This window comes from Molothrus ater, chromosome 10, assembly GCF_012460135.2.
Source record: "Molothrus ater isolate BHLD 08-10-18 breed brown headed cowbird chromosome 10, BPBGC_Mater_1.1, whole genome shotgun sequence".
Classification (NCBI taxonomy): domain Eukaryota; kingdom Metazoa; phylum Chordata; class Aves; order Passeriformes; family Icteridae; genus Molothrus; species Molothrus ater.
This window is the reverse complement of record NC_050487.2, coordinates 2,383,622-2,408,681: the sequence shown is the minus strand read 5'-3', so window position 1 is coordinate 2,408,681 and position 25,060 is coordinate 2,383,622. Positions and strand designations below refer to the sequence as shown.

At 48.7% G+C, this 25,060-nt stretch overlaps 1 protein-coding gene across 1 annotated transcript in view; it reads left to right on the top strand.

The window, feature by feature from the left end:
* The first annotated feature begins 8,813 nt into the window (after positions 1-8,813).
* LOC118689927 (parapinopsin-like) overlaps positions 8,814-25,060 on the top strand; it is a 32,393-nt gene continuing 16,146 nt past the window's right edge. The window contains exons 1-4 of the mRNA XM_054515920.1: positions 8,814-8,830; positions 18,103-18,395; positions 18,744-18,803; positions 20,849-21,181. Of these exons, the coding sequence (XP_054371895.1) occupies positions 8,814-8,830; positions 18,103-18,395; positions 18,744-18,803; positions 20,849-21,181 (703 nt within the window). The remainder of the gene's footprint in view (positions 8,831-18,102; positions 18,396-18,743; positions 18,804-20,848; positions 21,182-25,060) is intronic.

Here is a 25,060-nt window from a genome sequence, read left to right as displayed (position 1 = left end):
AAAAAGCTGTTAGACCCCATTGGCTCCTTCCCCTGTTCCTATGTCTGTTCCTATGTCCCTGACCCACTCCTTCCCTATTCCCTGACTGGCCCTCATCTTTGTACTGGCTCGAGGCCCCTGCAGAGAGAAAGCTTGACCCTTTGTGTGTGGGTGCTGGGACCTGAACATCTCACCACACAGCTGAATAAAACATCTGTGGATGTTATGCAAAGGTCCTTTTTGCTTCCTTAGCCTGGATTGTGCTAGCAGCAATTCAGACTGCTACACACCACTCTGCAGTTTCTGAAAGAGGGTGTTCTATGGCTAACAGAGATGTTCAGCAAGTGGGGATTTGAAATGCTCACTAGTGCTGAAGTCTAAGCTAAGTAAAGCCAGGAAGGTGCAATACCTGGTCCAGATGGCCCCATGCAGCTCATGGTACACCTGAGTGTTGTGTTTGCACAGCTCTAGACCTGGGGGTGGGCACAGGGAGCAGCTTGGCAGTAGTGAAGGAAAGCCTCCCCAGCCCTCCTCAAATGCTGCACTCAGATGGTGCCTTGGGCTGGATTTGGTGCCTGGGGCATGGATGGAGCAGGAGAGGGTCGTGATGGGGCAGCATTAGGGCTCTGGCCTGCAGCCCTGTTTGAGCACAGGTACACCCAAACCGTGGGGAGCTTCAGCTGGCACCTAAACCAAGGCCTCAGCATCTCACATGGGTGGCAAAGAGCCTCACTTGTCAAACTCTGCATTAACAGAAGTGGAGAGGGCAGGCAGAGCTGTACGCCCCAAAGGGCTCAGTAATGGATGTTAATTGTTGTCAGTAATCAGCTGCTAGTGGGGACTGCCTCAATGCACACTCAGCCTTGGCACTGGCCAGCTGCTGCACTGCTGTGTTGCAGGGATGCACTGGTGGTTGGTGCCCTTCAGTCAGCACCATGGGTGCTGTCCTGGCTGGGGGAGCCGTGAGAGAAAGGATGAAGCTGGCTGGAGCCTGGGTGAGTGAAGGGTGGCAGGATGCCCGCGGGTGCCCGGCTCAGGAGCACTGGGTGGCACCAGGCAAAGGAAGCTCTGCAGCACAGCTGTGAAATGGGGCTGTGCAGGGCAGAGCTCCAGGCACAGGATCCTGAAGATAAGGCCCACTCGCTGTGCCCCACCACAAGGCTTCTGCAGCCCACAGCCATCCCATAACCACAGAGATGTGCGTGCTGATCACAGCCCTCAGGAGGCAAACAGGCATCCAAAGTCCTGGGTGTGCCTGTCACAGGAGGAACAGCCCGTGTGCAAGGCAGGAGCCACGTCAGATATCTCAGAACCACAGGCTGATAAGACCCTTGGATAGCATCTGGCATTTGTAAGGTGCTGTGCAGGAGGGGGGCAGGGAGGCAGGGTGACACGAAATGCTGCAGTGGCTCTTGGGTCACAGTGTGAAAAAGGGACAGGATGGTCACTGCAGATGTCCAGGGACAGGAAAGACCTGTGTGAAGAGAGCCACAAAGCAAAGGTGGTGGGAGCTGTTTGCCTGTGGTAGCTGCAGCTGCGTTCCCCAGAGAGGCTGATGCTGTGAGTTGTTTTTGAGTTAGAGCCCATGGTGATGGCCTTGTTCACAACCACTGGGGCTGGAAGGAGCCTCCTTCCCCCAAAAGGACATTTCCACCAACCCTTTGCTCAGAGCCATTGTCTGAGGCCATGTCCAGTTTGGTTTTGAATAGTTGGAAGGACAACTCCACACGTTCTCTGGGCAACCTGCTCTAGTGCTTGATCATTCTGAGACTAAACTTTTTAAATGTTTTAACAGACTTTCCTATATTTCAGTCTGTGCCTTTTACCTCTTGCCCTTTCAGCAGTGTCAGGGAGAGGGTAGGAGGCAAAAGGCACAAACTGAAATACAGGAAAGTCTGTTTAAACATAAAAAAAAGTTCACTCCTTGCCACTGGGTGTTTATACACATGGATCAGATCCTTGAGAGACTTCTCCAGGCTGAATAGTCCCAGCTCTTTCAAGAGATATTCCAGTCCCTTAATCATCTTTGTGGCCTTTTCCTAGACCTGCTCCCGTAAGTCCAGGTCTTTCTTGTACTGGGTACAGTCTCAGCAGTGCTGGGCAGAGGGGCAAGGTTCACCTCCCTGAGCTGCTGGCACTGCTCATTCCCCAGCTGCTGTTCCCTTTCCCTGCTGCCATGGCACACTGCTGCTCTCCATCAGCTGCATTTCCTGCTGGAGCCAGGCTCTCCTCTGCCAGGCTGCTTTCCAGGGGGTCAGCCTCAGCCTGCTCAGGGGTATGGAGTCATTCCTCCTCAGCTGAAGGAGACACAGGGACTGACTGTCCTGCAGCTCTCTGGATGTTCTTTCCTGCCTTTCCTGGAGGGGGACATTTGAGGGACACAGCAGTGTTGAAGGGAAGAGCACACCATGAGTGTCAGCTCACTGCAGGCCTGGCTGTAAAAGGTGAGGAGATGAGCAGCACTGGGAAATTACTTTGTGCCACCACGATCTGCAGGAGCTGCAGTTGATGGTGGGGACTAAAAACTGCCAGTGTCAGAAGGAGATGGAACTCAGCCTGTGGAATCCCAGCTGATTTGGAGGTGGTGATCTAGGAAAGAGCCCCAAAGAGGGGTGTAAAGCAGGAGGCTGGGGAGAGAAGACCATGGATGGGGGACAGGAATGGATACAGGCTGGCCAAACTGTCTGGATTGATGAGCTCCACCTCTGGAAGGGGCCAGGGAACACAGAGACATGGAGCAGAGGACCTCTGGGATGGCGGCAGCCAAGCAGCACTGGGAAGGTCAGGCTGTGACCCTGGCACCTGCCTGCAGCAGTGTCTAGCCTGGGCAGAAGGATTCAGCCCCCCATGGAAGACAGGAGAAGGCTGCTCATGCTGGGTCTGCTGAGCACCTGGCATTTTTTACCTCTCTTCTACCAAATCTCAGTGCTGGAAGATTCTAAACTTCTAAACCCAGCTCATGCTGGGTCTGCTGAGCACCTGGCATTTTTTATCTCTCTTCTACCAAATCTCAGTGCTGGAAGATTCTAAACTGGTACAGATTACATCTATTTGTGTTTGCTAAAATACAATATACTAAACAGGACTAAACAAAGTGGGTTTGATTGTGGTGTGAAACAAGGGCAACACTTACATGGGATGCTGCAAACCTTCATAAGCCAGCCTGGGCAACCTTTGAAGGTACCACCTTTGCCATGACAGCAAGGCAAAAACACTCTTAAACTTGGTTTGGGTTTTTTTCCCCTTCCCCTCCCTCAGTCATGAACATCTCTTTCCTGTATTATCAGTTTGAAAGGTCACTTTGTTATGCAATCCTTTGGGTTTGGAAGGTCTTCACCTTCATTAATATTCCAAATTCAAAGCTTAATTTATTTGTAGTTTACATTCATATGTCCAAGAAGGAGAAAAACAAAGATGGGATAAGGATGGCAGTGTTTGCACAGCCAGACATGCTTTATTCAGGATGGGCTGCAGCAACACCCACCTGTACAATGCTGTACAAATACATCTCATAGGTTTGGAATTATTTTATATATGACCAGGCCATAATGGAAAAAATCCTCAGTGCTCTTCAGGCTGCACTCCAGCCTATCCAGACTTGTTATGTTGATGCTAAAGACTCACATCATTGATTTCCTGAGATGAAAAACTCCCTTTTGCTCTCTCTCTCTCTCCCTCTCTAAGAATAATTTTGTTTCTGAGTGCCCTGTTTGAGTGGAGACCTCTAATGCTTCAAGAGCTCCACCAGATTTTTTTTCATCACTCTCCCTCAACCACAAAACACTCAAAAAAAAAAAAAAAAAAAGAATAAAAAGAAAAAAAATGGGGTTTGCTAATGGGAAGCAAAAGAGGAGAGTGGAAGTAGGTCTGGTAATTGTAACCCATGCTCTGACCTTGTCTAGTCCCAGGAGAGCAAATCAATTTATCCTTGGCTTTCACCAGAAGTCTGTAATTTGCCTGTAGTTATCCTCCCCATTTCTGCATTTGGACAGAGGCACTTTCAGCCTGGAGAAGCATCACTCCTGCAATGCAGAACTTATGAGTGTTAGATGCTTTTGCTTATACTTTTGGACATTGCCTATAGAAGTGCTTTGCTCTCAGTATTCTAGCACAGGCTAGGCTGAAATGTGTGTATGCTGGTTTCCTGAAATAAAAGGGTTCCTAAAACCCACTGGATTCATCACCCTTCTTCTTCCTCCTGCTTATTTTTCCACTTGCCTTCTGAACCCCGTTCCATTTGGTTTTTCAAAAATGTGGATGAGAATGAGCAGTTTAGCTCAGAAGTTTTTAAACTGGGAAACTTTTGCTGCAGGAGGCAGGACAGCCATCAGAGGGTACAGGGAGGGAGAGTGCTCCATAAACATCCACTTTTCAGAAGGAAAATTACCCCAGCAGTTAAGAACTAGAAATAACCTGGCAAAGGAGAGGTGATAAATTAGATTCAAGTTGGTCTCACCTCATTTGGAAAGGTGATGATGAGTCTGTACCAAAAATTCCCTGTTACGTCAGACTGTTTCCATTTCCTGAAATTGAATGCAAATTTAGAAATACAGTTTAATAATAATTTTAATAAATGGAAATTTAGGAATAGTGATTTTGACAAGATCTGTCAGTAGCACCAAAGCACTGGGGACAGAGGGCAACCAGCTGATGATGACAAATGTGTTTTGCCTTCCTGTGCAAGAGCATCAGCATAATAACATTGTGCCATTGGAATGACAGTTTGGTATTTTTGGGGTCCCCCGTGGCAGGAAGGAAATGATGAATCTGACTCCATGTTCTTAGAAGGCTAATTTATTATTTTATGTTATTATATTATATTAAAGAATGCTATACTAAAACTGTACTAAAGAATAGAGAAAGGATACAGACAGAAGGCTAACTACAAAGAATGAGAATGAATCTCGTGACTCTCTCCAGAGTCTGACACAGCTGGGCAGTGATTGGTCATTGAGTCAAAACAATTCACATGAAACCAATCAAACAAGCACCTGTTGGATAAACAATCTCCAAACCACATTCCAAAGCAGTAAAACACAGGAGAAGCAAATGAGATAATACTGTTTTCCTTTTTCTCTGAGGCTTCTCAGCTTCCAAGGAGAAGAATCCTGGGCAAGGGGATTTTTCAGAAAATATGATGGTGACACGGCAGGGCTGAAAGCAATGACACCACCCTGATCCTGCTGGGTGCTGTGAGCCACAGATCTGCCTGTGCAGTTGTAGAAAATGTAAAGTGTCAGTGATGGGATGGAGTGATAACCTTTGCAGGGCTGCCTTGTGGACTAAAACAGTAAGTTGGTTATGTTTGCTTTGCTTTTCAGGCCAGGGAGGCATATAAGCATATCCATAAATATCTATTTAAAAAATAGATATCTTAACCTTTCCCCTTTGCAGGGCTGTGCTGACACACTGTGCTCAGAGAATAAAAGAGAAGAGCAAGGAAGATGAACTTGGCTGAAGAACATGCTTGTGAGATGTGCATATTTCTCACTTGCAGGACAGGAAGCGGGGAAAATGTGGTTTGGTAAGGTCAGCTCCAGCCTCTGACACTGGAATTTAATTTTGAGCTTGGAAACCTTGGCTTTCAGCATCTCACAGTTAAAACACATGTGAAGTTGTGCACCCATGGAGAGCCACTGATTTACACCAAGGCATTTTCACTCTTACTTAATCACTCTGTTATCCAACCAGTCATCAAGGGTAAGAAATCAACATAGCAGGACACTTCCACCCCCTGGCCTTGTGCCAGACACACCCTTTTGCCCAGAACCTGACAACACTGAGAGCTCTGCCAGCAAACACACGCTTCCCATGGGCCTCCCACTTCCAGACCTCCCTGCTGTCGAGGAAAATAAAAAACCAAAAACTGGGTGGGAAAATTGGCCCAAAAAGACCCCATGTGGTGGCAGTGGCTGCTCCCTTCCCAGCAGTGAGTGAGCAGGGGCTGTGTAGAACACTGAGCTCATCAGGGAGCACGTGAGGAAGGGAAAACAAGAACCCCATGAAACTGTGCTGGATCCCGTTTCACTGCCAAGTTCACTTGGTGGCTGCTTTGCTCCAGTACTTTTCTCCTGTGTGATAGCCTTTATCACCACAGCCTGTGACTCAGCAGGCAGCAGATTTCCCCACAGCTCCTTTGTGCAAATATCTGACCACAGTGCAGATTCCAGGTGTCACTGATACCCTGAGCCTGCACATAAACAACCCTGCACCTTCTCGTGCCTCTTTAGGGCAGGGCTTCCCTTGGTGCTGGTCAGGGACACCTAAACCTGCCCCAGCTTTGTGGCTGCAATAGTGACAGCAGCCCCTTTAGCCTTACCTGGGTCCCTGGCCTTTATCTCTCCCTAGCTTCAAAGGCTGAAATACTTTCAGTGCTTTAAAATACTCATTTTTCACAGTATTGCTTGTTTTGGAGAAGAAAAGGCCTCCTGTGGGAGGTTGTCCTTAAGAAGCAGCACAGATATCTCCTGGCCTGCTTGTCCAGCAGAACACTGGAGCACAGTGATGGGACCAACTCGTGCAGCTGCTTCCAGAGCCCTGGGATGGGTTAGAGCACTGAGCCCCTGTCATTGTGGCTGCTTTTTAATGAAAGGCTGGGACCATTGTTGGGTTAAGAATGATTTATTGCTCAGATAAACATCAGTCTCAGAGGCTGTGAGATTTTAGAGGAGCAAGCAGTAGCCATAGCTCCAAGCAGTCACAAGTTCTTCATTACAAGGCAATATAGAACCTTCTGATCCAATGGACAGTTGCCACTGGGTTTATTTTGCTTTTCTAACCTATCACCTTTACTCACTTCTACTGCACTGCAGATACATTTATCCAATGGGCTATTATCACACATACACACAAATGCTTCTATTAGAACATCTAAACTCTTAATTTGCTCTATACAACTACATTACTACACTATAAACCCTTCACCATCTTATCCATGCAGTTTCTCACTTTAGGCATATTCTTCCTTACAACTATAGAAACATAAAATTATGATTGTTTCTGCTTAATGTCTGTTTATTGTATTTTTACATCAATCCAAGCTTCTCCCAAGGCTGCAGATCCAACCCTCCTGTGTCTGTGGAAGTTTCTGCCTTTCCATTTCCCACAAGCCCCTCTCCCAGCACACCAGTGCTCCCCACCTGAGAGACAAGGTTTTGGGGTTACTGGCTGGGAGTCTCCATCTGCTGTGCATGGCACCACTGCTGCACACAGCACAGGCCCTGAGAAAGCCCCACCTGCACCCTGAGGCTCCTGAGCCAATCTGCTGCTGGTGCTGCCTGAAATGCACTGCCCAAAGTCACCTCCAATGCAGTGAGAGCAGGCTGTGACCCCTTGGGCCACGCTGGGCAGGAGCCTCTGGGGACATGTGTGCTGCTCTAAGTTGCTTATGTGACTTCAGGCTATTGCTTCATGCCAGCAGCCCCTAAAATGTGCATTATTTCTTTCACTGCATCAGTATCTTTTTGGCATTTCAGCTGAGATGTCAGTGACTACTCACCATGGCCTTGAGCACAGTACAGTGTGTCCCACACACAGAGGAAATCTCTCACCTGGTAGTTCTCCTTTCCTCCCTGAAGTAAAAGGTCAGGGGGAAATCAGCCTCTACTGCTGGTATTACCAGAAGGCATAGGACACAAATGAGATGTGATGTTGATTTTTTGCCTCCTAGACCCCTATACAGTCTGCAGAGAAATGCCCTGATGAGGGAAGGAATGATGCATCTGACTCTACTGATATCAGAAGGCTAATTAATTACTTTATTATGCTATATTATTCCACACTATATTACATTATGTTACATCTAAACTGAATCTGCCAAGCACTCAACCTGCACAGAACTGCCCAGAATCTGGTGACTGTCACCCAACAGTCCTGACACACACACACACACACACACACACACACACACACCTGGCCCTGACAGGCCAAGGGAACAAAACCCCATCACTGTGGGTAAACAATCTCCATATTGCATTCTGCTGTGGCACAAACACAGGCACAGCAAATGATAAGAATTGTGTTTTCTTTCTCTGAGGTTCAGAGAATGTGAAACCCAGCAATATTCTTGGGAAGAATTGTGCCTTGCTTTTCTCTGTGAAGAGAAATGTGGTGACACCCCTAGCGTTAATAAACTTGCAGGCACAGGAAGTAACCTTCCATGACTTAATTCCATTCCATTTGAAAGCAATTTCCCAGCTTGCTACAAGGTGACAGAGTTCTCTGTTGCTTTGTGGAAGTCCAGGGGTGCCTAAACACCGTTCCCATTAACCCTTTAGTGCCACAGGAAGGAGGATGCTGATCCTGCATGCTGTGAGCACATGGCTGCCCACCTCAGCCCTGTGTGTGTGCAGGGAGATCCCCTCCAGCACACAGGGGGAATTTCCTTCCTTCCCCTGTGCTGAGGGGCTGGAGCAATGAATAAACCAGGGTGAGGATAGAGAGGGGCTGTGGTATTTTCTGGGGTCCCCTGTGGCAGGAAGGGATGAATCTGACTCCATGCTCTTAGAAGGCTAATTTATTGTTTTATGATCTATATTATATTAAAGAATGCTAAACTAAACTATACTAAAGAAAAGAGAAAGGATACTTACAGAAGGTTTAATGAAAACTAATGAAAACTCGTGACTCTCTCCAGAGCCCTGACACAGCTGGCCTGTAATTGGCCAATAAGTAAAAACAATTCACATGTTGAATAAACAATCTCCAACCACATTCCAAAGCAGCAAAACACAGGAGAAGCAAATGAGATAAGAATTGTTTTCCTTTTTCTCTGAGGCTTCTCAGCTTCCCAGGAGAGAAATCCTTGGCAAGGGATTTTTTCAGAAAATGTGACCATGACAGGGGGCTCTGGGTACAGCAGGATGGGGAGCTGGGCCCCTCCAGCACCCACCCTGCCCCAGCCTTCCTGCCCTCACACCCCCAGCTCTGTGAGCTGCTGCCCCATGGCTGTGTTCTGGTTCCTCACACACCAACATGAACCCTCAGTGACAATTTATCAGCCAGACAGATGTAGATCCTTAAACAGAAGTACCCAGGACTGGTAAATCCAAGCAAAACCACATCCTCTCAGGAAAAGGAACTGGCAGCAAGGAAGGAATTATTTGCTCACCTTGCTTACGTGTTTAATGAAACCAGTCACGGTTTCTCCTTTCTCTTCATTCAGTTACATCAATTTCACTGCAAGCCTTTTATCTCAGGAAATCTCTGTTTGATTTGCTCTCCTGATTGTAGATCACTGTGTTGCTTTTCCTCTACACAGAGATCAATCTCCATTTTGCTCACAGCCAATTTGCAATGGCTCTGCCAGGACTCAATACTATTTCTCTTATCACCCTGCTGGATGCTATAACACCCAAGGTGACCTGAAGGTTATAGTCAGGGGGAAATGGTGTCTGAAGTAGGTGCCTAAAGGTCATTTTTAAACTTTGTAGCATCATTTCCAGATAGGACAGTTCAGAAGTGCAAAGGTTTGCCCTCCAAAATTCAGATTAGCCCCACATTGTGTGGGCAGATCTTTGTGACAGTGATATTTCCTCTTGACATTTGAGCACTTGCAGCTCTCACAGCCTCAAGCCTCCATCCAGGGAAAGATCTCATCCCTGGGAGGGAGGCAGGGCCCTGTTCCAGTGCAGGAGCACCTCAAGCCCTAAACATGGTCCAGGCTGCTTTTAGATGCTCCACCCACATAGTAAAAGTAATTCCTGCCTGAAACAACTTCTGAAGACACTGGCATCACCAAGGTAAGTCAAACCACAGCCCAAGCAGCCCCTGTGAGCAGAGCTGTGTCTGCTGGGCTGGGTCCCTGCTGAACCTCGGCTTTGGTACCTTCAGTTCAAATGCTTTGCTGGCACCACTGTTAAATTTGTCTGGGAAAACTGATGATCAATTTTTTTTAAATGCAGCCAAAGAGAGGAAATGGGTTCATTTGTGGTGTTAAGGTCATACATATTCATAGCTATGTTTTCTAACCACAGTGTCAACTCAAAAATGTACATTTCACCTAAATCAAAATGGATGTCTAGCAGATGGCCCCACAATACCACAATAATCAGGTGTGGATAACACCAAGCTGTGGCATAATTCAGGCTTCTATTTTGCCCTCTGGAGCTGGTTGTTCAGAGAGCAGTGAGGGTGATGTCTCAAATTCAGGCTGCTCTGCTGACAGCAGGACCTGGGACTGGGACATCACTTACCCAGAGCTGCTGAGGACATTTTAATTACTTGCAGCTGGACAAAACAAAGTTGAATAATTCAGGAGGTCCAGAATTATCCTGGGGGTCTGTCTGTGTGCCGCTGAGTGCCCCAGGACACCCTGGTTGTTGATCCCCTCCCTCATGGCCTTTGCTGTGGCACTTGTGCACCCTTCAAGGGGACAGGGGCAGCTGACACCAGGCTCAGCTTGTTCACCTGGGTTTTGCAGCCAGGAGTGCAGAGAGGTGAGTGGTGGGTCTGGTAACCTACTAAACCTTGTGTAGCTGGCAGTCACTCCAAAGGCAGTGGCCAGGAGCCAGCTGTGCTGCTCTCAGGGTGTTTTGTGGAGATAATCAAAACTCCACAACTTTTGTGAAAGTTGTAAAGCCAGGATGTTTATTATTACAGCGTTGGATGCATGTGGGAATTGTTCCCCTAAAATGACATGTTACCTCTGGGAACTTCAGGTCTCTTTTTATCCCACTCCCAAATACATATGCATGCAGTTTCACTATAGGTTCACACATATTCATTTTTACGAATTTCACCTGACATTTGCCGCTAGTTCTTCTTTATCAGGAAGAATTCCTAGGTCAGGTTGAGCTGCTCTCACAGCAGTCTCTGTCTCTCTCTATCACCCTCTTTCTTCCCCCCCTTGTCTCTGTCCTTCACTGAAGCAGTTTCTCTGAGCCCAGGCCTTGCAGTCAGGCTAAATAGCTATGTTTTCTAACCACAGTCTCAACTCAAAAATGTACATTTCACCTGAATCAAAATGGATTTCTACCCTGGAAAATTTCCACCCTGCCTCAAGGGCACCAGGGCACCCACAGCTGTGGCAGCAGGGCAGCTTCTGATGGCTGAGAGACTCCCCCTGTGTTTGCTCTTGCCCAGTTCTGCAAAAAAATGAAAAAAAAAAAAGAAAACTCTGGGAATTTCTGTTAATGTGCAGAGCACAGGGACCTCTCTGGCTTTTAGCACATCCCAGGAGCCTTAATAGGCCTTGAAAAGAGAGATGAGAAAAAGTCATTAAGATTTTTCCTTGTTTCCAGAGCTTATTACCTTCTTCTTTGACAGCCTCTTTTGTGATTCAGCATAGGGCAAGTTCTGCTTGTATGCTTATGCCTCACAGCTCCTGCTGTGAGAAATGTATCCTATGAAATTGGTCACTGACACATCTGTTCAGAATTGTGGCTGTTTCAAAGGTTAAAAAGAGTTAAATCTTATTTTCTCCCATGTCACAGACATATTTTATGAAAAATCTTTTCCTTAGGATTTTTCCTCCTGAGAAGCTGGGAGGCCTCAGGAACAAAATGTAACCAATGGTTATCTGCTGCTGTGGAATGCAACAGGTGCAGCTGGGATTGGGCTCATGTGGTTGTTTCTAATTAATGGCCAATCACAGTCCAGCTGGCTCAGACTCTGGTCAGTTACAAAATTTCATTCCATTCCTTTCTATTCCTTTCAAGCCTTCTGATGAAATCCTTTCTTCTATTCTTTTAGTATAGTTTTAATATATCATTTTCTTTTAATATAATATATATAATAAAATAATAAATCAGCCTTCTGAAACATGGAGTCAAGATTCTCATCTCTTCCCTCGCCCTGGGACCCCTGTGAACACCACCACATTGATGAGCCCCAAGTGAAGAACATTGCCACACTCCTGGGTTTGGTTTTTTGTTTGTTTGTTTGTTTTTCTTGTTTTTCTTCTCTGCTGTGAGCAGAGGCTCTGCTTCATAACACCTCTGTAGCCTTTGAGCTCTGCTCCAGGAGCTTTACCTGCCATGCACCCTGTGATAGATGAGTAATGCAATGATTGACTCTCACAATTAACAGACAAATATCATGTATATAGGCTAAGAAAAGTTTTATAGATTTATGGTTATGTTTTACCCCCTCGCCTGGTTATCAAGGGACACCTGGGAGGGCTGGCTTGTCACTATGGAACACCTGAGCTCCAATGAGGATTTGAGGGGGAGATCTCCACCACTGGACAGCGAAGAAGGGGCTGATGGACAGAACTTTGGGAGGGGTTAAAGGGTTAAACAGGGAAAACCTCCATGGTGAGGGGGCTGAGCACATGGCGGGGAAAATCTTTTGCTCCCCTCGCTGTAACCTTTTTTCTTTATTCAGTCATCTGTTGTATTTTTGATAAGGTTTAATAAACCTTCCTAAACTATGAAAAGTGAGTAGCTATTTCTCACACACCACCTGCCTGGGCCACCGGGAGAGGGAAGAGGCCAGTGACAGCTCCAAAGAGTCAAAGCCCTTCCCTTGTTGCTCTGGAGATTCTCACACAGAGAATGCCCTGTTTCTGTACCAGGCTGTCTTTCACACAGACATTACTGACTTCAGCATCCCAAGCAATACATTTATTTTGCTTTTTCTTTGCCTTTTTGGTGTCTATTTGCCCCAAGTGCTAAATTAAAATCTTTTTTACAGTTTGATGCCCATTATATTTAATTTCCAGGTTCTCTGAGACACACAGACCTCTCCCCTGGCATGGAGGACCATGTTACCTTCTCCACAAGGACCACAGTGCTGTGCTCACCTGCTCCATCACACCCCATCCTTTGGGGAAGCTGAAAGGCTGGAGAGGAGGCACAGACCACAGGTCTGCACTAATAAACACTACAAGGACAACAGAGAGATCTGAATCCCTGTGTCAGCAGCGTGATCCAGGCTGGGAGACCCAAGCCTGCACCTCAGGGCCAGCTCATCTCTAAGACCTTCTGGGGCTTACAGCCCTACAAGGATGTGATGGTTTATAAAGATCTCTATATTTTTTTTAAAGAATCTTTAGGAAATAAAAAACCACAAAATTTGAAACAAGAATTACACTGATTTCTGAGAGCAGCAAGAGGAGCTGGCAGTGGGAAGCAGAGCTGTCACATCTTTTGGGACAGGTAACCCAAGCTTATTTTGAGTCAAAACCAACCAGAGTTTTGGTTTTACTGAATTTTCCAGTCTTTGTCCTGCGACATTTAATCCTCTGTGACTAATTACACCCTGATTTACTGAGATCAGAATAGATGGGGCCACAGAGAGCCATATACAAAATAATAATCATTATTTACATAAGCCTCTTAGTTCGTGTAAATTGTAACTTCTCAAATGCTGGCAAAGGGACTTCTTTTCATTACCACGATTTCTGTGGCTGTAATTAGTCCTGTAGGAGGATTATTACTTCTCTTATCATTAGTAAGAAAGAAAAGATAATTTGTTACAACGGTGTTGACCTCAGTGCCATTGGAGGCTGTGGCTGGTGTGATTTCCACATGGGAACAAGGGATTTACAGGACAGCACAACCCACAGAGTGCTGCAAGCCAGAGGGAATTATCCCTGTCTCCTTCCTGTCCCTTTCCAGGCATTATGGAAATATTGGTGTGGGAAATGGGTTTGGATGCTGGCTGGACGCTGACACTCGATGGCCAGCAGGGAGGCACAGCAGTGTGAAAAACACCAATCACTTGTTTTTAAAATTTTAAAAGTTTAACAGTAATAAAATGGTTATAAAAATAGTAATACAATTAGAGTAATAATAATTTGGACTATTTTGATTAGGACAATATGAGACAATAAAAACAAAGAGTAACGGATGTCTGGGTACCTTATTCTGGGCAGCACAAGCCTGAAAAAGGACCCAGGTTAACAGAGGATTAACCCTTAAAAACAATAACCTGTTGCATATTCATACACCTCATACATGATGCATAAATTCCATTCAAACACAGGATTCTGTCTGGTCATCATCAGCTTCTTCCTCTGAATCCTGACAGCGCCTTCGAGGCAGGCAGAAGTTCGTTTCTTCTGATAAGAGGGCCATAAATTCTTTTTCTCTGAAAGATTCAGGTGTCCTGTGGCTGCTGTCTTGCTGTGAGTCCTTTCTTTAAAAAAAGTATCCTACATAGCATAGTTTCTATTTTAACATTTTTTATAACCTAAAACTATATTTAACACACTACTTAAGAAAATTATTACAGCATTACTTTCTAACACAACACATACAATATTCATTTTAATATTTGTGAAAAGCCAATCATAAAATACATGCATTTTTCACAGCAGCAAAGCTGCAGACACTGTGTTTAGCTCTGCCACCACCAGCAACGCCACCTCCTGTGGGGCCAGCATCCTGCCCTGTTGGTATCACCAATATTGTGGATGGGATGTGCCTGGGCTTGTCTGGCCCTGCTGCTGAACCAAATTGGGGCAACTGTGGTGTTTCACCCCACAGACACTTTTGGCTGGTGGGTGTGTGGTGTTTCACCCCACAGACACTTTTGGCTGGTGGGTGTGTGGTGTTTCACCCCACAGACACTTTTGGCTGGCTGGGTGTGTGGTGTTTCACCCCACAGACACTTTTGGCTGCCTGGGTGCTGCAGCTGGGTGCTTGGAGGCAAGTCCAGGCTGTGGGATGGAGCTTCCTCCATGGACGGGCTGCTCCTCAGGTTTTACCTCTGCCAAAGAAGCTTTAAGGGGATGGTGAAGGAAAGGAGTCGGTTCTGATGGAGGGTTTGGATCCAGAGCTTTATTCTGGCCCTCAGGCCTCTGAATGCAGCACCAGCTCCAACAGGACTCCCTGAGCCCGTGGCTGCTGCTCCTTTAACCCCGGGGAGAGGGGAGGGAAGGGGCAGGGAGCCACCAAGCAGGTACAGGAGGGGAGGGACAAAGGGACAAAGGACACCTGGATGGCCCAATACCCCCCAGGGTAGAGGGCATCCTTTGAATCTGCCAATCACTCGAGGCCCTTCTGGAATGCCAGGATTGACAGACAGTGCTGGGAGGGGTCAGGGAGGGGAAAGGAGGGATGATTGACACACATGGGAGGGAATCTTCAGGGGAGGGACCCAGGGCTCTGAGGTAAACCCTGAAATCACAACGCAACAGAGCCCGGGCATCGCCCGTGCTGCTGCCAGCCCTGCCCTGGTGCCCGCCTGTCCGGCCCCTGTCACCCCAGGACAGCCCCGGCCAGCACGGGCAGCTCCCAGCCTGGAAGGGAATCCACCCAGCCTGGAAGGGAATCCACCAGCCCGGCAGGGAACTGACCCAGCTGAGCCGGGAATTGACCCAGGCCGGGAGGGAATCCACCCAGACCAGCAGGGAATTCACCCATCCCGGCAGGGAATTCAGACCGGCAGGGAGTTCACCCATCTAAGCAGGGAATTCACCCAGCCTGGAAGGGAATTCACCCAGACCAGCAGGGAATTCACCCATCTAAGCAGGGAATCCACCCAGACCAGCAGGGAACTCACCCAGCCTGGAAGGGAATCCACCCAGACCAGCAGGGAATTCACCCAGCCTGGAAGGGAATTCACCCAGACCAGCAGGGAATTCACCCATCCCGGCGGGGAATTCACCCATCTAAGCAGGGAATTCACCCATCTAAGCAGGGAATTCACCCATCCCGGCGGGGAATTCAGCCATCCCAGCAGGAGCTGGGCCAAAGCAGAGCCCTTGGACAAGGCGTTTCTTTACGTGGGGATCGGCTCCTGCCGGAGCCCCGAGCTGCCCCGGCAGTGCCAAGGCCACCCGGGTGCGGGTGACCCTCGGTCCGGCTGTCGCACACGCTGCTTGCTTGAGGCCATCGTGTGCCCGCGGCTCATTGCCAGCGCCCAGCCAAGCCACGGCTCCAGGCCCCTTGGGAAACCCTTTTCCCCAGGGATCCAAGTCCCATCCCACTCGGAGCTGCCCTGTGCCATCTTGTGGCCGTTGCTGAAATCGAGGGAAACGTCACTAAATCGCTTCGGATTCCACATCTGGGTTTAGGTAATTCCTATTTTTTTTTTTTTCAGAAGAGAAACCAGTTTTACCAGCAGCTGTGCAATTCCAGCCAAGTTCCCAGATGATCAAGGAGACAGATGTGCTGCACCGCAGCACCTTTCCCCCAAATGAGTTGGCAAATCCTTTTGCCAAAATAAATAGTAAGTGATACAATTTTCAGGTGATCAAAACAATTTTGCATTATCAAAACAACTTATCAACACATTTTCAGGATCTGAAACATCCCTGGGAAAACTGGCAGCCCACAGCTTGGACAGGCACATTTTCACTGCATTAAAAACTACCTGGATGGATGCACCTCAAATCCTGTGCCTAGTTCTGGGCCCCTCACTCCATGAAAGACATTGAAGGGCATGTCCAGAGGAGGGCTGTGGGAACCCAGGAAATTCCTCTGGCTGCCCTGGAGGAATCAAGGTCCTACCAGGGGGCTCAGAGACCTTGGCACAGAGCCCAAGATGCCCCTGTGGCTTTGATTTAGCCCTTGGAAAAAACAATTACCAACCTTATATGAAGAATTACAAGTCACAAAAGTTTAAGTAGAATGATAGTGAATTTATCACAAGGTGGAAAAGTAGATTTTGGGGTATTTAGAATGGGGGTTCAGGAGGCAAGATGGAGGGATCTGGCCATGTCCAGCCTTTCTCCTTCTTCTTTTTCTTGGCCTCCATCTTCTGCTGTGATGGTGGCACTTTGGGATTGGTTTAGAGTAGAAGCTCACTGTCTAACACAGCTGATGGGTATTGGAAAGTAACTGTAAACATTGTACACATTGTAGTTTTTAGTATAAAGACATAACCCCACCCCAGGGGCAGGCAGAGTGCCTGGCACTGTCCTGCTGGATGGACCTTGGCAGGGCAGGAGAAAGGATTTTATAGATAAGAAACAATAAACAACCTTGAGACAGAGAAATGAAGAGCCCTGACTCCTTCTTCAAGCACTGGGCTGGGAAAAGAGACTTTCTAATGCATCTGGGGGTCACTGTGACCACCTAGAGACTCCAAGAAAGGGCAACAAAGTTGGTGAAGGGTCCGTTTTTCCATCCTTATTTTTTATCTACAGTGCAGGGATTCAGGTGACTGACCTCTTGAGCCACCTGCCCAGTTACATTCTTAGCCTTCAGAAATGCTGATAAATGATAGCATCATGCTGGATCCTGTCCATCCCCTTAGCAGCCCGGAGGGAAGGCAAGAAGCAGCCAGCTTTCCCAAAGTGCAGGGGTTTTGTTAAAAAAAAAAACACTTGAAGGTCATTAAAAGCAGAAATAGTCTGAAGTGCCTCCTCCCCATAATGAACCATTAAAAAAAAAGAGGAACAAAAAGAGGGGGGATACCAGGCTTCACACTCTCCTTTTCAGTACTAATTGCTCATAGTAACCAAGCTGCAGGAAATTGGACAAGTCCATTTTTTATTTGCAAACACAAAGAAAAATTCCCTTGTGAGTAGAACAGTGGGGGTGGTTTTTTCCCTCTTGTGTCAGCACATCACTACATTAAAATGCTCTCCTCACTGAAGGGTGGGATATGACCAGAACTTGGATTTTAAGGAACTTCAACTGATAAATACTTTGCTGTGTAGCTGGTTGGTGTAGCCATGATATTTTCTGAAAAATCCTTTCCTTAGGATTTTTTCTCCTGAGAAGCTGAGAGGCCTCAGGAACAAAATGTAACCAATGGTTATCTGCTGCTGTGGAATGCAACAGGTGCAGCTGGGATTGGGCTCATGGGGTTGTTTCTAATTAATGGCCAATCCCAGTCAGCTGGCTCAGACTCTCTGTCCCAGACACAAGCCTTTGTTATTCATTCCTTCTTTTTATATTCTTAGCCAGCCTTCTGATGAAATCCTTTCTTCTATTCTTTTAGTATAGTTTTAATATATATCATAAAGTAATAAATCAAGCCTTCTGAAACATGAAGTCAAATCCTCATCTCTTCTCTCATCCTCCCATCCCTGTGAACGCTGTCACAGGTTGGCAGCTCAAGCTTCACCTTCCCTGCACTCTGGGAAAGTCTGGGTCAGCCCGTGCTTTTCTCAGCTTTACTCTGAAAGCGCGACGGGCCGAGCTGAGACTCGCACATGGTCTGAAGCACAGCGCGCTCGGTTCTGGCCCGGATTTCCCGCTCCCGTGGGTGTCCGGGGCGCTCCGGCAGGGCGGGAGCAGCGCGGGCAGGGCGGGAGCAGCGCGGGGATGATGCGGGCGGCCGGAGCGGCTGCGGGGGTGGCCGGGACGAGGCCGAGCCGCGCCTGGGCCCCGGGGGGCGGCTGGCGGCCGCCGTGTGCCTGGGCAGCCTGGGCTTCTGCAGCAACCTGCTGGTGCTGCCGCTCCTCTGGCGCTTCCCGGCGCTGCGCTCCCCCATCAACCTGCAGCTGCTCAACGTGGCCCTCAGCGGCCTGCTGGGCTGCGCGCTGGGCACGCCGCTCGGGCTGGCCGCGGGCAACAGCGACAACAACAGCAGCAGCAACAACAACAACAGCAACAGCAGCAACAGCAACAACAGCAGCAACAGCAGCAATAGCAACAACAACAGCAACAACAGCAACAGCAGCAACAGCAACAACAGCAGCAACAGCAGCAATAGCAACAACAACAGCAACAACAGCAACAGCAGCAACAGCAACAACAGCAGCAACAGCAGCAATAGCAACAACAACAGCAACAACAGCAACAGCAGCAACAGCAACAACAACAGCAACAGCAGCAATAGCAACAACAACAGCAACAGCAGCAACAACGGCAGCAACAGCAACAACAACAGCAACAACAACAGCAACAGCAGCAATAGCAACAACAGCAACAGCATCGCTCCCGGGGCCGCCTGCGCCTGGCACGGCTTCGCCACCGCCCTCTGCGGTGAGTGCGGAGCGGGCTGCGGGGCCGAGAGCACCGCTCTGCCGCCGGAGGGACGGGACGGGACAGGGACAACATCCCTCCCCCTGCGGGAGGGGACGGGACAGCGCCGGCAGGGACGGGAGGGGATGGGACAGCTCCGGAGAGGGAACGGGACGGCCCCGGCAGCTCAGGGGAGAGAATGGGATGGGCTGGGCAGCTCCAGGGAGAGAATGGAATAGCCTCGCAATTCTGGGGAGGGGATGCGACAGCCCCGGCAGCTCCCGGGAGAGAACGGGACAGCCCCGGCAGCTTCGGGGAGGGCATGGCACAGCCTCCTCTGCAGCTCTGAGGAGAGGATGGGACAGCCTGGGCAGCTCCGGGGGAGAATGGAATAGTCCCGCAGTTCTGGGGAGGGGATGCGATAGCCTCGGCAGCTCTGGGGAGAGAATGGGACAGCCCGGCCGCTCTGGGGAGGGAACGGGATGGGACAACCCCGGCGCTCCGGGGAGAGAATGGGATAGCCTGGGCAGCTCCGGGGAGAGAACGGGATAGCCTGGGCAGCTCTGGGGAGAGGATGGGACAATCCTAGCAACTCCGGGGGAGAATGGGATAGCCTGGGCAGCTTTGAGGAGAGAACGGGATAGCCTGGGCAGCTCCGGGGGATAACGGGATAGCCTCGCTGTTCTGGGGAGGGGATGGGACAGCCTGGGCGGCTCCGGGGCCCAGGGAGGGCAGAGCCAGCCCGCTCGGGTGCAGCCGCTGGGTTCGTGTCCGGGGCCGCGATGGGGAGGGGACACCGGGCACGCCTGGAGCCCAGGGCTGGGGGAACCTTGCCAGCTTTGGTGGTTGTTTCGCTGGGAAAAGGCCAGGCAGCGTTAGGTGTGAGTCCTCACTCAGGCTCCACAGTGTGTTTCCAGCGGCTGAGGAAGAGCTCTACAAACTTGAAAGGATGAAAGCGGGGATGGAATCAGCCTCGTTTAGGTTATAAAAGACCTTTAAGCTCCGCCGACACTGGCACACATCGGTGGGGCTCTCCCCCAGCCAGCATTCCCATGGAGCAGAGGCTTTACCAGCAGAGCATCCCTCTGCTGTCAGAACAGACCTGAACCACCCCAGGAATGCAGCTTAGGCTTCCCACCGCCACTTAGGAGACGCTGACACTGCTTATGCACTCTCTAAAGAGATACTTGCAGCAGCTGTTTGCTGCCATCTCTTTCCCTCGTGAAGTTACACAGGGTAAAAAGCCAAATTTGTGCATGTAAAACCTTTATTTGGCAAGGAAAGTTCGGCAGGAGTGTGGCAGCATCCAGCAACATCCCCTTGTACCTGCCAGCGTGGCTTCCAGAGTGCAGCCCGGGACGTGTGTGTGGAGGGAAATTGCAAGCTCTTATCTCAGCTTTAGAAATTACCTCCGCTCCAGCATTTCTGCGTGCTAAAGAAGCCTTTGATTGGCTGCTGGTGGTTTTATTGCCCCCTTGGTGTCTGCTGGCAGTACCCCAATTGCAGGAGACCCATCACTGTCTCTGCAAAGGCTCAGGAGCTCTTGCTGGCACAGGGGGCTTCAGGACATGGCTTTAATCTACAGCTCTTCATTATGCACAGCATGAAATCCTTGTGGGGCTGCACTTCCCTAAGAAGGGCTCAGAAGGCTGCACTTCAGAGCTGGCAGAGGAGCACCAGATCAGCTCCACGCTTTGGGCAAATCTAGATATGAATCTCGAATTTTACAGGTGCAGCAAGAACCAGATCTGATGGAGAAGGCAGGATTTTGCTGCAGCTCACACACACACACACGTATCCATTCAGACAGGTGTGGTTAATGATTGATTAGCATTTATAACTGACTGCTTTGGCTGGATGTGTTTGAGCACCCCCAGCTCCTGGTGAGTGGGGTCAGGCTCTCAGCACCTCTCACCCTTAGGGGACACCTCAGTCCAGTCCTTGCCCACCTTGTTTCCAAAGCCAGTGCCATCAGTCTCGTCCAAAGCTTGAAATATTTTTTGGGAGGCAGAGCAAAGCCTTCACTCATGGATTTTTTGCTGATACAAGGCTCTGGTCTGACACAGGCATCATGTCCCTCATCTCCCTGGCCGTGCTCTCGTCCGAGCGTTGCTGCACCATGACGAGAACGGCAGAGCCTGACACCACCAACTACAGGAAAGCTTGGGCAGCCATCATCCTGTCCTGGACATACTCCCTGCTCTGGACTGTGCCCCCACTGCTTGGCTGGAGCAGCTATGGGCCAGAAGGAGCAGGGATAACCTGCTCTGTGAACTGGCATTCCAGGGATGGCAACAACGCCTCCTACATCATCTGTCTTTTCATCTTTTGCCTCGTGATCCCGTTTGCCATCATTGTCTATTCCTATGGGAAGCTGCTCTGTGCTGTCAGACAGGTAAGCTGATTCCTCAGCTGCCTTTTGAGTGTCACCCCAAACCAGGCAGAAGCCCATGATGCCCATTTTCCACCTCTGGAGCTCCTCTGCTGCCAGATGTGCTGCCAGCCCTGGCAATGCCTCTCCTGTGGCTGTCCTGGGTTCAGGCTCCAGCCTAGCAGGGCTTTGAAAGCCTTACTCAGGTGTGCACAGCTGGAGGGATGCCTTGGAGGGGCCCCCTAGAACAGAGGCTGGACAAGATTTAGAGAATAAAGTGGGGATTTATTAAAGGTCTTCAACAGCCACACCTTGGGCAGCCACAGCCTCCCAGAGGCTACACCCAAGCTGGACAATGGGCACCAGTTTTTCAGACAATTTAAGTTTGGTCCATTTACATATCAGGGGTTAATCCTCCAATTACAGCTTCAGCTAATGAAGTCATTTACCCCCAGTTTGCTCCCCCAATTCACTTTTGTTTGTACTTTTTGTTGCCTGAGGCTGTGGGGTGTCCATGGATCTCAGGCCCAGAGGGATTGTTTTGTCTGACTAAAATGTGAGGACAGGAACTCACACTCTGTGTGGAGCTTGGAGCGATGCACTGATGCACTACAGGATCTGAAAAACACAAAAACTAAAATCCTAAGGCATCAGAGGCCCCTATGTCAGCATCACAGATGAGGGAAGTTTGCCAGAGAACTCTAGATACTTCAAATTACCCCTAATTAAAACTAGGAAAGATTTACCTACCTTGATGAGATTGGTCCTAGGATTTAAATCTGCAGGAATGCTGTGGAGAGAGGTGAGCATTATCAGCAGGTCCAGCAGCTGCATGGTCAGTGCAGAGAGTGGGAGCAGGGATTTCTGAAGATCAATGCTTCTCTTCTGAGAGCAGGAAAGTGAACCCTGCAAAAAAGGCTGGTAGGAAAAGAGTCACATATGACCAAGCTGCTGGTGGGATCAGGCAAAGCAGGAGGATGGAACTTAACAAATCTCAACTGCAAGAGAGACCCATGGCATGAGGCAGATAACCCTGGACACAAAGCAAAGCCAGCCCATAAATGACCATCATCGAGTCCTAACTTCTTTCTGCCAGGGCTGGGAGATGCATGAGATGGTATTTCTTGTTGGGACTCAGATGTTTATTGGTGCTTATCTATGGGACAGTCTCACAAACCCTGAGTTCTACAGCACCTCACTGTAATAAACTAAAATGGAGTCCTATCTCTCTCTCTCTACAAGGCCTTTTAAGGATAAACTGTCTAATTAAGAAATGACACCTAAATTATTTTTACTTTTAACCCAATAACCAACCACCCTTGACCCACATTGTGGACTTTTTATCCAATTACACAAAACCACCCAAACCCATGGAGAAGAAGTGAAGAAGAAGTGAAGAAGAAGTGAAGAAGAAGCAGCCTTGGCCCTAAAACCTCCATCTTGCCTTATATATATATTACTATATTCTAAACCCTTAAACTCTAAGTTTCCCACCCTGTGATATTACACACTTCTATTCAAACTCCACAGCCACAATCCCAGTCCTGCCATTCCATTTTGGAAGCCTTTTCCTCAGCCCTGGGTCAATGCAGTGTTCTCCTGGGGCTCAGTGCCTGGCAGCACAGAAAGTCTGAAATTCCCAGCAGCCAGGCTTCCAACAGGCCATGAGCTTTTTTTGCCAAGATAAGGAATAGCAGCTCTAAACGTTGCTACCCCAGTGGAACATTTGGTACCAAACACCATCAGGGCAGCACTGTCAGGCAGCTGGAAGTGCCAGGGCAGGGGTTTTTCCTCCTGTGTGAAGAAATCTGCCTTTAGCCAGGAGTGATGGAACAGCAGTGGCTGCTCATGGCATGGAGAGGCTGGGAGAGACTGGAGAGCAGGGCAGCCCTTGGGGAGCAGTCTGGGGATGGGCAAGGACTGTCCCAGCACAGAGTTTGGATTCCTCACCCCCAAACACCTCCACACTGGTCCCTGCATCCTGGGGGCCACCCCAGGCTGGCTCCAGCTCCATCAGCGTTCCCAGAGCTGGCTGGGGCTCACCTTGTGCAGTGAGCAAAGAGGGCATTAGATAAAGATCACTCTGTGAGCCACATTTGCAGATGTAAACTTTAATTTAAGCTTATTATTGCTCAGGGACTTCGGGCAGAAGCAAATTAAATCAGTGGAGATGTTTAAATTAATCCTCAATTAACCCCCAGCCCATTGTCTTGTTACAAATCCTTCACTCCCCACAAAAGCCAGCTCAGTCCCCTCTGGCCACCCTGTGCTGGGAGCAGCTGCTTCTCCTGCACCACCATGGACCCTGAGCACCGGCAAGGACTGGGTTTCACAGGACTTCAGTGTTTTTCCGTCTTTTAAGGCTAAAAATTCCTGTTTTAGAGGTGCTGCTTGTTCCAAGGTGTTCACAGCAGCTGGGGCTGGAGCAGGTCCTGCCTGCAAGAGGCTCTTCCTCTTCAGAGTTCCTCCAAGGGCAAGAAGCAGCAAGCAAACCTGCTTTGCTGTGAGGGTTGTGCTGTCTGCTGTGCCACCCAAACCCATGGAGAAGAAGGAAGAAGCAGCATGAAGAAGAAACCCAGGACAACACCCTGTGCCTCCATCCTGCTTCCATCCACAACACACTAAAAACCCCAAACCCTCAATTTCTCACCCAGTGATGCACCTGCACTGCTCTCTATAATCTATTGCACACTTTTGTGGGTTCCAGTCTGTCTTGAAGTCTGGGAAACTTTCTCCATGGATCAGGGTCAGAGTCAGTGCTGCCCTGGGGGTCAGGGCAGCCCAGAGCAGACACAGGAATGAATATTCCCTGTGCTGCCCTGGGGTTGCACAGCCTGGCCCTTCCTGTGTTTCAGCACAGCCCCAGCAGTGGTGTGCAAAGGGGCCCAGTAAGGACCTGGCTGTTGGCAGTGAAGAGAGAGACAGGGACTCGGTGTGATGGTCAAAAAATCCAAGTTCTTTGTGAAGTACAACTTCTTATATACTATTTTAGGGAGGCTAGGAATGTTTTGCTACAATGATTGGGTTAAAAATCACATAAACGAGCGTATGCATTTTAAACATCTCTTGCTTGCAGAAGTCTGATGTAATTTTCTTTTTCCAGTAAACCTGTCTTTGAATTGAATCTTCTTGCAATCTTGATTTAATCCTCAAAGTTCTGTTTGCTCTTGCCAAGGCATCCTGTTATCAAATCTCTTATGCTAACCAGGTCCAAAGTCCATCATCTGACTTGTGTGTATCCCAATGTCTGTCTGGGCAAAGCACATGGTCAGGATCAGCATCCCAGATTCAGCTGCAAGCAGCACACAGGCACAATCCATGAATCCTGCAGCAGACAGCCATTCTGCTCCCAGCTCTTGGAACAGCATGTGCAACCTTAAAAATGCTTGCTGGAAACAGATAAATCATTGTGTGAGCTCAGGGGTTAGACAGTCACTGGTCAGAGTCATTGACAAGTCCTCTCACATGACTTGTCACAATGCAAATCCAATGGATCCCAACTTTTGTGTCACTGTGTTACACTGTGCTTGGGGATTTGCCACAGACATCTTTTATGAAAAGTCTTTTTTTAAAGATTTTTCCTCTTGAGAAGCTGAGAGGCTTCAAGAACAAAATGTAACCAATGGTTATCTGCTGCTGTGGAATGCAACAGGTAGATCTTTGATTAGCCCATGTTGGTTGTTTCTAATCATTGGCTAATCAAAGTGAGCAGGCTCAGACAGAGAGCCGAGCCACAAACCTTTGTTATCATTCTTTCTTTTTCTATTCTTAGCCAGCCTTCTGATGAAATCCTTTCTTCTATTCTTTTAGTATAGTTTTAATATAATATATATCATAAAATAATAAATCAAGCCTTCTGAAACATGGAGTCAGATCCTCGTCTCTTCCCTCATCTTTGGACCCCTGT